This window comes from Drosophila nasuta, chromosome 2L (assembly GCF_023558535.2).
Source record: "Drosophila nasuta strain 15112-1781.00 chromosome 2L, ASM2355853v1, whole genome shotgun sequence".
Lineage (NCBI taxonomy): Eukaryota > Metazoa > Arthropoda > Insecta > Diptera > Drosophilidae > Drosophila > Drosophila nasuta.
The window spans coordinates 2,513,507-2,525,742 of NC_083455.1; the positions used below are offsets into that span (position 1 = coordinate 2,513,507).

A 12,236-nucleotide genomic window follows, 5' to 3' on the forward strand; every position below is an offset into this window, starting at 1 on the left:
ATAGGTAATAATTGAACGTAATTTTGCATGTGACTCGTCACTTTAAGAACTCGTCGCAGATTTAATTAAAACTGTTCGCAAATGTTTTGCCAGTTTCATTTCACTTTTCCATTGTTATCTCCTGGTTTTGCCTCTTTCACTTTATATTCTGTCATGTCATCTGCTTTGTCAAATTGACTTGCCCACCTTTTTGTGGCCTTTGTCCCAAAAGAGAATACGCCACAATGCGTATAGTTAAATGTTTGCTTACGAGCATGTCCGACAACACACACACTCTTATACTCTATTGCATACACCCACATGTATTTTCCGAGTGTATGCAAGAGTGTGCGGTTGATGGGCTGGCTAACAAGTTAATTTTCCATATTTTCTTTGGTAAAACTTTGTCCGAGAAACTCTACATCAAAGTCATTATGTGGTTGTCCTTGTACTCGTATTTGGTTTGTATTCCGCACTTTCGTAAGCGTGTGTGGTTTCTGTGGGCTGCTTCTCCCTGTCCTTATCCTTCTCCTTTCTTGGCTTAGCCATAGAAAAAGTATATCACGAATGAGTCAAACGTAAAGCTAATTTAATAATTAGCACTTAAATGTTCCACTCACATATTAAACTTATCTTAACCTTTAGTAGACTACCATGATGTATAGTATATCAAAAGTTTTGGAACTACAATTTTATGCTAGAGCATTTAGAATCAATTGTTAATTCCGATATGTACTTTATAATGCAATCAACTCAAAATACATTATAAATTATTTGTCCGTTGCAGTTTTTCTAAAATGGCATAATTTCAAAAAAATAAAAATAAATTGCGTCATAATTCTCAATTTACATATATAGTAACGTCAAACTATTGTAACAGAAAAGGCGGAGGTACTTAAAAACAGTCTTATCGATGAACTTACGATTAATTCGCGGAAATGAAATTACTATGTAATAAATATAACTCACATTGCATTAAATAATTTTGTATATTTTTGCTATATTTTTTGTTTTATTCATATCAATACAGTATTTTGTTTATTTTTGTACTTTAGTTAATGGTAATATTTTATATTACTATTATCAATATTTTCTATTATTTTATGTTATCCCTACATTTCATGTTTGGTGGTGTTATTTAAATTAACTTCCCATCATGATACGCGAGGAAGTACATTTCCCAGTCCATTCAAAGTGTAATCCCTTACCAGGGTAACGCCAGCAAATCCTCCCCCATAAACAGTTGGGCCATAATCCTTTTACAGCCGCTGACATGTTTGAGATTTTCACGCAAGAACAATCCACTTAAATGCTGCCAATCTGAAATGTCAATAACAGCGACAGACAGACGCGACAACTGGAAGCAGGAGGAGAGGCACGATGGTAATTGTGAAGAGGAGGGGAACTGAAGGAACTGAGCTTTTGTCATGTGCGAACCTGGCAATTACAAAAATTTATCGCAACAATTACGAGTCGACGGGGGAGAGGGGAGAAAGGGTCAGCAGCTACAGTTGGAAACATTTAAAGACAAATTAATGTATATTTAAGCTGCCCCAAAAGACTAATTGCCTCAAGGCGTTGGTCAACACACAAACACTCACACACACACATACACACACACATAAGAACACCCAGAGAGAGCAACGAGGGAAAATCTCACGCCTTTGTTGATTAATTAATCAAAGTAAATAGCTGCCGAGCTCCGACAAGAGCAGAGTCATCATTAGTGTAATCTAAACGGCCTATTGATAAGCTTTTTCCACACCTAATAGCTACATTAATCTATGGATGAGCACGGCTAGAGCCAAGGCCAGTCCGAGACGTCTTGGGGCAACGATACTCGCAGCTTCGCCGCTTGTCTTGGGAAACAATTGATCCCAGACGGCAAAACGGGCGACGTAGGCTGCAGGACCCACATATGTGGTCCTATCATTGTAGAGCAGTTGAACGCTTGTGGCATTGCAAGCTGGCCAGATACTTGAATCAGTCACGGGCTTCCTGCAATGATCGCACTTAGACATTTTTTACAACTTATTTCGCAACTTTGTTACTCACCCTGTCGTGGCAAAGTGAACAAACCACTCTGTGAGGCGTTGCATCATGAAGAGATCAACGTGATCCTTGCTCATGATTGTACCATACCACAAACTAGGCATAACATACTGTAGATCATCGGCATGGCCAACGCCCCGAAGCGTCATATCCTCGTTAAGCGGTGCCGAAAGACTTCTCTGACCCACATAGTCCATACGTGAGTAGTATACATTGGTGTGCTTTCGTGCCATGTCAACGAGTCGATGAACACCATGTCCAATGATGCCATCGGAGAAAATGCGTCCAAATGCCTCGATGTTGTCGCGACCCAGCTCCCGGAGTTGCTGACCCAAATAGAAATTCTTGATACGTTGGCTCTTTGTCGGATTATAATCGAAGAGGAAGAACTCTGGGGCATACTCATTGAAGTTCTCATTTATATCGTGTAGTAAAAGTTCATTCTCCACTTGGGCTAAAGTGCAAAACTCGGTCAAATATAATATAAGACCCTTATATTAAAACCCATCTCTCACCTAATGTTGTGTAGTCCAGCTCGTTGGCAGTCCAGCTAGCCAGAATGGGCACCTTATTGAACTGACCCTGGTCGATGAGAGCACTAGGATGCTTGGGCAAAAAGTAGTTGTCAATCTCGTAGTTCCACTTCATGTTGATGAACTTGTACTGCTCCCATTGGCTGCATATTTCAACAATGCGCTGCCAGGTGACAGTGCGCAGACACTCAACCATATCAAAGGAATTGTACATGGGACATCCCACCTGTCGCGCCAAGAGGCGACTCCAGAACTCATTGTGTATGCTGTAGTGGTTTGTCGCCGAGCCGCTCATCATTATGGCACGATGAAACAATCCCTTTGATAGCGGCGATGCGAGATGCAGACTGACAGCCATGGACCCTGCACTCATGCCCATAATAGTCACCATCTGAGGATCACCGCCAAATTTTGAGATGTGCGCTTGCACCCACTCCAAGGCCATTACCTGATCCAGATAACCATAGTTACCACCCCTTAAGAAACCCAAGGCACCCAGGCGATAGTTGAATGCCACAAACACCACATCGTGCTCCATTAGATATTGTGGCCCCGCCTCGTAGGTGCTGTGCCCACTGCCTATCTTATTTGCTCCACCGTGTATGTATACGATCACTGGAAGTTGTGCCGTCAGGTTCTTGGTGAAAACATTAAGTTTGAGGCAGTCCTCGCTCATCAGCAAAGTAATTCCCGTTTGAGGACAGACCAGAGAATCAGCAGTGGCCTTGAGTGTGGTATTGCCCCAGGAAGGATATGGCTTGGGGGCCTCGAAGCGCAGCTCTCCGAGTGGTGGCTCAGCATAGGGTATGCCACGAAAGGCATAAATCGTCTTCCCACTGAAGCTTTCCATTCGAGTGCCTTGAATGCTTCCCAAGGTTGTGCTCACCAACGGATCCTCATCACTCTGCCCATTAGCAGGGACTAGCAATACCAGCTGTACCAGCAGCGACACCAGCAGCACCACAATATTTAGTAGACAAGTCATTTGCAGTTCTTTCACACTACCCAAATACAGTTTCTTACTCTCTTTCGACTTCTGTGTGACAATTCGGTAAAAACGTTTTGCATCGATCTCACCCGCCGTCTCTATTGGGTGGTGCGTTGAACCCGCATCAAATGATTACAGTACCAACTCGAACCCTATAAATTAACCAACTGATTGTCCAATCTTGCCGATGGCGAACAACGTGCAGACTTCGCACTGCCTTTTTTTATCGCAAGAACCAAAGCGATAAGCGATAAGCTTCTTATAGGAATTTGATTAGCGTTTATAAGATTAGCAGTCGTGTTGGTCTATTTTATAATAAAAATAATTCATTTGTATGACAACACAGCAGGCTGAGCCCAATTTTGGTAGTCGTAAACTAATAAATACGTTTTGTTAGAACCCATGTTTACTGGGCTACTGCGATAGAAAAGATTGCATACTCAAGTTAAAATATTCAAAATAATTAATAAATAATATTCTTACTTCATATTCTGATTCTTTAGTGCTATTTATACTCCACCAGCTAAGTAATTCAACGATTTAAGTCGTGTGTCGAGTGGATGTCAATAATATTTCTTGTCATTGATTACAATAAAATGCTTCAAATGCCTTTCCAGCTGACGGAGGACTGACATACACAATTACCGGCAAAAATTGTTTGACCATCCCAAAAGTTTTCTGGCTATAAATAATAAAACAAGACTAAACGACTATCTTTGTAATCGAATAAAAATAAATCAGATTTTATATTAATGTTACTGCAAAACATATGCATATGCATGTCTCCTTGTTCTTGTCGAATTTAGTTTGAAAGATCCTCGAATTCTCCCACGATTTGAGTGCTATTTGAAAAATATCTCGATGACCTTGATCATAGCTAACTTCATTTGCACAAAAAAAATGTTTTCAATTGAAACTTATTGCTTCGTTGAAGTATTGAATTAGATTTCGCAGCCGTTAAAGGAATATGCCATAGAGCCCTTCCGCTGTAGATCCTACGCCCGCAGATTTTTTATTTCGAGTTTCGTTTTGATTTTTCTCATGGGTTTGCCAGCAAAACTAAAACTGACTGAGATTTAAATTGATTTCCTTATTAATGCACATCCCTCTTATAATATTCAATTAAAACAGCCCACGAAGCATTTGCAGTCGCGTCTATAACATCCCATTGATTGATATAAGCCGAGTGGTAATTACTCGGGACCCTGACACTTTCCCCTTCCACGGCATGAAACACACTCTGATTTCTTTTGGGCAAATCTGAAAATTATGCCGGTGCTGTTGTATTTCTGTAGCTTATGTGTCTGTGTGAAAAGCTGACAATGACCTTTCTTGAATCAATTAAATTAATTATAGCGACCGCAGTTAGGATAATTGTGTGCTCTCAAATAAACATACTGTGAATATGGAACAACATCTATGTATTTTGATCTTAATTTATTTTAATTTTATATAAAACCAATGTTAATAATAACAATGTTAATAATAATCATATTTAAATAAGTTGGTATCGAATTTGTTCAGAATATTTACAAAATCTGTCTTTTTCTTAGAATATTGATTTTTCTACAGTAAATATAAAATGTATTTAAATTAATGCAAATAGTGATTATTTTTTTTAAAATTTTGTTTAACAATCAAAAATATGTAAGAAAGCTACATTCGAGTGTGCTCGACTATGAGATGCCCATATTCCATTTTAAAAAAAAGGTAAACAGTTGAGTATTATTCTAAAAATATACCGAATAATGTACCGCAAATATACTAAAATATACCTTAGGCCATATTTGATATCGGAATTTGAAACAAACTTAATCTGTGTGCAAATATATGTAGCAAATGCTTTCGCAAAACAAAAAAATATAGCTCTTTCTCTCTTAAAATGTCTGAGATTCAGTGTCCAGACAGACAGACAAACAGACGGACATGGCTATATCGTCTCAGCTGTTGACGCTGATCGAGAATATATGTATATACATTACCCTATGGGTAGCGGGTATAATTAAGCATTAAAACAAAAATTGTAATTTGATATGATATGAAATGAAACATAAATATAAATTATAAATGTAGATTATTTTACATGCTTTACACACTTTTGAATTGTAAGTATTGTCTTACATATGCTAAAAAATAAAACAACTATTCTAGGGTATTTAATTTGGCTTCTAATGCCGATAGTTTTTTTTCTTGTTTTATATATTTTTTCAATTTCCATTTATGATAAGATCATTCACCGAGGACAGCAGTGTTTTATGTGGTTTCCATCTAGTTCATGAAAGCTGAGCGCCATTATTTCACACATCGGCGAGTTGCAACATTTTAATCAAGGAAATTTAATTTTATGTTGATGCAGTGATTGGAGGAATATGCTGAGCATTGAGGTCTGAGCGCAAAATTCCAGATACTTGAGTGTTCAACTGCGTACCGCAGCACCGCATGACGTAGATGTGGATGTAGATGGAGCGTCAACCACCCGGTAGCACTCCAGTTGTTGCAAATATATGAGTGGCCTCTTGACAGACATCATCAGCAGCCTTGCAGTTGCAAGCGCACACTGTGCTACTTGAACGGTTCTTGTATGTGTGTGTGTGTGTGTGTATGTGTGTTTATGTAGGTATGTGTAGCATGCTAAAGCTTCCAGTAGCTTGATGCTGCCACATAACGCTGCAGATATGCAAAAGTTTCTCACGCATCGCTTGCAGATGTTGCGAGAATGGAGAAGAGTGGTTAACATCCTATTGAGGGTGGATCAGAAGCCACAAAAAAAAGGACTATGAAACTATTAAGAAAACAGTATCCGCCTCAACTTATGACCTTTCATAACTGCCGTGATCTTCCAGCTACAGCACATGCCACGCCTTTGGTGGCCTTCAAAGATCGATTTCAAATCATTTGTGTCAAGAATTTGGCCAATTTAGAGCAGCTGCTTCCTTTCCAGGACACACTACAGAGTGCATGTCAAGCCATGCAAATTGAGATTGAAGTAGAAGTTGTATAGTTTAATATGTTTCGGGTCTGTATTATTTAAATGACATTTACATGCTGAAAGGAAACAGACGCAACTCTCAAGTGACCAACATGCTGGCCCCGGGACAAAGCCAGGCCCTGTGAAACGCCTCAAGCGCAGTTCTCGATACAATTGCCTAAGAATGAGAAAGGAGGAAAACGCCAAACAACCATGGCCGCACGATAAACCACTTGAGTAATCAATCAAAGCGATATGGAACCTAAAACTCAAGCGACCTCTTGTAATAAATATTTAAAGATGAGAATTATCGCAATGGTATCGTATTGAGCTAGGGACAGAGGCAGGAACAGGGGTCGGGGCAGGGCTAACGTTTTGCATAAACGACAGGCGAAACAATAGACCAATATCTCAAGGCACTCGATGCGTTTGCATATGCACAACCTCAATACGAAAATGCGATAATTTGAACACAAAAGTGCGTCTAATCAATACGAAAAATTATAGAGAAACCCTAGAAAGAGGCGGATAAGGAAAGTGAGAGCGAGAGCGAGAGCGAGAGCGAGAGAGTATATATCCAAGAATGAGACGGACTAACTGAAGTTTCTTCCTTTGAAGATCAGCGATCATTCGCCACAAGTGAGCAAAATGCACGAAATGTGAAACAAATAACAAGAACCAAGCACGAGTACCCGAACAAAATAAAGAATATACTTATATCAGGGGTTGAAAGGGCCCAGATCTTTTGTGTTACTGTGGTATTGGTATTGTAATGAGCGTGACGTCTTATTTGTGGCAGACAACCGAGGCACAGGAGAACCTCACAAGAAAGGGTCGAATTGTTGTGGTGAGCTTCCTTCCCCCTTTTCAAGGCGAAACAGAAGCAAGAGTTTCACACCATTTCAACGCATGCATTGTTTGGTAAATAGGGCCTAATTTTCACTTACTTGTACTTGTTGGGTCTCTTCTCAAGTGTTCCAATCAAAAGCCTTGCCCAAAGATTGCCACACCACTTGGCGGTCCAAGGAAGGTTTTGTTGCGGTCGCAGTGTGCTTTTACGCACTCATCACAATTGAAGTTTTTTGAAAGATTTATATTTGCCATATGCTGATGGCAACTTTGTATCTGATTCATAGGAGTTTTAATATTATAAAATTATACCCATAAATATTGCATATTTGTGATGAAATTAAAAATCTAATTATTGTTTTTTATGTTTGATATATCATTTATTTATTTATTTTATTTTATGTTGTGCTTAATTGTAATAGGCAATAAAAATATTTATCCGAAACTCAGAGCGTTGGCAGTCAGAATTCTGAAAGACAACGATCAACGATACATTTTTCAATGTTGTTTTCCTGTCTCAATGAGTCAACAATGGGAATCCCAAGTGTATAAATGCATTCACTGATCTTGCATCTAATCTGCTGCCAAACAGCACTGCTAAAGCTATTCACACCGAGTTTATTCAACTGCATTTGAATGTCAATTAACTTAAATTGCTAGTTTTGACTTACAAAGCAACCAAAAACTATTAACAACTCGTCAGTCGAACACACACGCATAGCCCAATAGACCAATTAAGAGCCACACTCACGGACTCAAACACTCACACACTCACTGAAAATGAATCCATAACAAGCACCGAGTGCATTAACCTCGACTGAAATACCATGCATTTGATTTGCATGCATGTGCGAGTATCTCTGAGATACATTTTGGACTTACACAGAGAGTCTCTCGCTTCCGCCTTCAATTGTTGGTATTGCAACTCCGCCGAACACAATTTAATTTAATAAAATTTCAGAATTCTGTTAGGGGATTTTGACTCTATTTGACTATTATTTTTGGGGTGCCCTTCTCTAATTATTAATAATATTTCTTTCATTCTACTCGCTTGTGCACATAAAACGCGTCCATAAACGAAATGGCTGGAAAGCTGTTTATTCAGATCTATCCAACACATAACTTCAATTAATCTCAATTAAGAGACAAAAATACGAGTAGACTTGCCACTTTCGATCGAATGGAAACTTTTAGGATAGGGTTCCTTCTGCTCGCATAGCCCTTTTTTTATTTTAGTGAGCGGGGCAGTGCTACCAATTGAGGGTTAAACCCTTGGCTCCATTAATTCTTATTGTAAAACTTGGCAATTGGAGTTATAAAATGGCGATCAGGCAACTTTACGAGTATTGGCACATTAGACCATAAAGTAATTTATAAATGCTGTTGATATTAAAGTTGAATTCCAACATACTCAGCTCTAATGTAGGTATAAAAAATGTATTAAGATCATGACTTTATGGGAATGATGGTTGAGTAAATTAATTATAAGCTTCTATTTTATACTTTTACACTTTATCACTAGAAAGAAAAAAATAAAATTTTTAAAAATTTCGTTCCAACTTTAATTGTATATTTATTCAATGATGACCATCAAATTGAAATAAAGGTTTATAAAATTTATTAGATCCGAAATTTAAGTATTAATGAATCTTAAAATCCAATTTGAGCTGTTCAGTGTACAAACTGCAGTGCTATTAGATCAGTGAATTTGTTCTCAGGCCATTGCGTCGATTGCTAAATATTTTGCCCACAGAGTCATTTATCATCTTTGTCAAGTTTAAAATTTGCGGCCATCATTTATAAATTGCCCGATCAAAAGAGAACGCTTGAGTAAATCCATTTAATTGCCCGACGAGCAGTTCCTGGCTTTAAAGTGATATCCGTGTAATATTCCGGGCGGCACCCCGTTCATTCCGGATGTGTTCGCACTCGTGTAAACATGCGTTTGTCATTAGACACACCGGAAATATTGACAGCATTCGACACGCGGCACACGAGTTGCAACTGCCAGGAGCTTGCCACTTTATGTGGCATTTGATTTTTTTAAAATTGCGAAAATTTCATTTCGTTTTTTATTTAACTGTGAAGTTGTGCCTAACTTTATTCCCTTGCGCTTGAGTAAACACCAAGAGGGAAGGTCCGTCCGGTAGAGGAGGGCTTGTTTCTCCTGCTGAGGGGCGCGTGTGTTGTGTGTCCTTTGTCTGTGCATCTTTGTTGTGCTCAAGTGTCGTCACCATGTCGAATTGCCGAATCTTTTTTCCCGAACTACCTGAAATTTTACATTTTACCGTTTCAATGGATTTTCCTTTTATCCGTTTGTTTTTATTTTTATTTTTTTTTTTTGACTTGGTTTCCTTCAGAGTTTACTAATTACATTTTATTGAGTATTGCGAATCGCTTTGTCTTCATCTGCAAGTGTGCATAATTCCGTTTTTTTATGGTGTGAAATACATATTGTCAAATTTTTACTTAAGCAAACTATTGTAAAGAAAGACAAAACGCGCTAAAATCAAGAATAAAATCTTTAATCAAGATTGTGTATATGTTATGTTAAAATTAAGTCAAGTTCGAAAATCTTTAAATTTAGGATTATAATCTTGTTTCAAGAATGGAAAAATCTTTAACCTAATACCAACGGCATCACGGAACATTGATTTGCGGCATCTCTACTAACTGAGCTTACAGCAACAACACCAGAAAATAGGTTCTAATTTCAAAGAAAGGAAATTACAAAATTTTAAGAGAGAAGAACGAAAACATTTTATATCCATTTAGTAATCTTATTTTAAATCTATAATAAAATAATCTTGATTCTTTATCTAAAAATTATAAGTTTTTAATCTTAAAATCTTAAAAATGAACTATCATAATAATCGAAATTGAAAATTCTTTCAACTTAAAAATCTTAATTCAAGATTGTGCTTTTTAAGATCGAAAATAAACTTAAATCAAGATTTTTCAATCTAAGTTTTTTCCCTCTGTGTATGTATATGTTGAACCAGAAAAGCTTAAGTATACATTCGATATAATAACACCAATTTGCTAATATAATCAATTTTATATTGTAGTGAATCACTTATAAATTACTTTCTGCTTGCTTTTTACCTCGATAAGACTAAAATATGTGGGTATTTTGGATTGAAACCACTAAGCCACTCAACAGAATGGAATGCCATTTAAATATTATCAGGCAGGTTTTATAATTATAGAATAATTGTTAAAATTAGTCAATTTTTATATGTCCTAAGTAACTTAAGCTTTTTTGAGAATGTATCGTATATAGTAAATTATAACAGCGAAGCAGAGTAAAAATTAAAAATGTTTCAGATAAAGTGATTATTATTAGTGAATGTAATTCTTTTCCTCCTGCCTAATATTCGTTGAGTACTTGCCACAGCTTCTGTTGATGCCACGCGTTTACGCGGACTCTCTCAGCTCATTTCTCAGAGGCCGTGGCAGTAAAGAATAAAGAAAACAGTTGCCGGTGAGTTTCCAACGCATTATGATTAGAGCAAATGCGGGTAGAGCTAACTGTTTGCGATAGTGCCCTTCAAATTTGTGGGAGAAATAAATATGTATGTTTATGGAATGTTGAGAGTAATTCAATGCCGCAATTTCAAACAAAAACCAAAACAAATTATATGCACAAGAACAATTTTCATAGAACAATCAAATAAAATGCAAAAATTGAGAAAGTAAAGAAAAATATAGACAAAGAAGCGCGTGGGAAATTATGAAAATATTTCATAAATATTTTGCTTGTAATCCTTCAACTCCAGACAATGCCTCACCTAAGCCCATTAAATGAAATCCACGTTCACAACAGCACCTGAGCGTACCACAACAACTAGGGATTCGCTTGAGCATGGGATTAAGCGGCCAAGCTACTTAGCAGTCACTTGTCCAAGCGACCGATCAGTCGCAACAGTTCCTGTCCCAAACCCATAACATTTCAATTCTCACTGGTCTCTGAAAAACAAGAGAGACAGAGAGAGAGAGAGAGAGAGAGAGAGGGAGAGAGATGCTATCATCGGCCAGCAATCTTGTCCCCTCACCGCAGGACACTGAGCCGCTCGCTGATCGCCTCTGGTCGGGCAGAGGGACAGATGGACAAACGGACGAATATTGTGGACTCACGTAGAGTGTGAAAGGTATTATCAGTTTGACTCGATCTGGCGTTTGGCCTATGTGTTATGTATGAAGTTGTTGCCGTTTATGTTTTTAGTTTCATTTATCAGTTTGTGAAAATGCCAGATGAACAATGAGAAATTATGAGACTATGATTTAAAACATCATGTATCCCCAATACATTGAGCAACCCAGCCAGGGTTGCTTTAAGTTCCTCCTCATTGACTCGACTTTGTGACTATCTCAATGCTCGGATCTCGATGCCTTTTTCGATTCAATTTTCATGTTCTCGTCGTTGCCAAATGAATGATTTTCTATATGCGGTTTTAATTGCGGCTAACAGAGCTGCCGTCATATATCCATGCATATTCGGATATGTTTCATCAAAAGATCGGTTAATTAACTGCGAATTGTTGTCGACTCGTTTGCTAGATTCTTTAATCGTGATAAGTCTACCAATCATTAAAAGTTTCAATTCACTACCAGTAATGCACAGTAAATTATAGAGAGAAAGTGAGCGAGACGTACAATTGAGCTGAAAATAAATAATGCAAAATTGTTTTAAGAAGAATTTTTAAAAAGTAACAAGCACCCCCTAGAACCTTTTAAAAATTAAGAGATATTAAGCTATTTTTGAAAATTGAAAATTGTTTTGAAAAGTATGTATCAAGTAAAAAATCCGTATAATTAGTACCTTATCAAAACATGGAACATTTAGAAATCATCTTACGATTCATTA

General features: G+C 37.6%; 1 protein-coding gene across 1 annotated transcript; it reads right to left on the bottom strand.

The window, feature by feature from the left end:
• Window positions 1-981: 981 nt before the first annotated feature.
• LOC132798332 (esterase E4) lies at window positions 982-3,934 on the bottom strand. Its single transcript, XM_060810145.1, has 3 exons — window positions 2,547-3,934; window positions 2,035-2,485; window positions 982-1,977 (listed from the first exon to the last, which is right to left on the bottom strand). The coding sequence occupies exons 1-3, from the start codon at window positions 3,547-3,549 to the stop codon at window positions 1,752-1,754; spliced, it is 1,680 nt and encodes a 559-aa protein (XP_060666128.1). The 5' UTR covers window positions 3,550-3,934; the 3' UTR covers window positions 982-1,751.
• Window positions 3,935-12,236: the final 8,302 nt, after the last annotated feature.

Excerpts from the sequence above, each read along its gene's own strand:
- LOC132798332 (XM_060810145.1), bottom strand. The coding sequence starts at position 3,549 with ATGACTTGTCTACTAAATATTGTGGTGCTGCTGGTGTCGCTGCTGGTA. Across the intron at positions 2,486-2,546 it reads GCTGGACTACACAACATTAG|CCCAAGTGGAGAATGAACTT; the intron begins GTGAGAGATGGG and ends TTTGCACTTTAG. Across the intron at positions 1,978-2,034 it reads GTTCACTTTGCCACGACAGG|GAAGCCCGTGACTGATTCAA; the intron begins GTGAGTAACAAA and ends CGATCATTGCAG.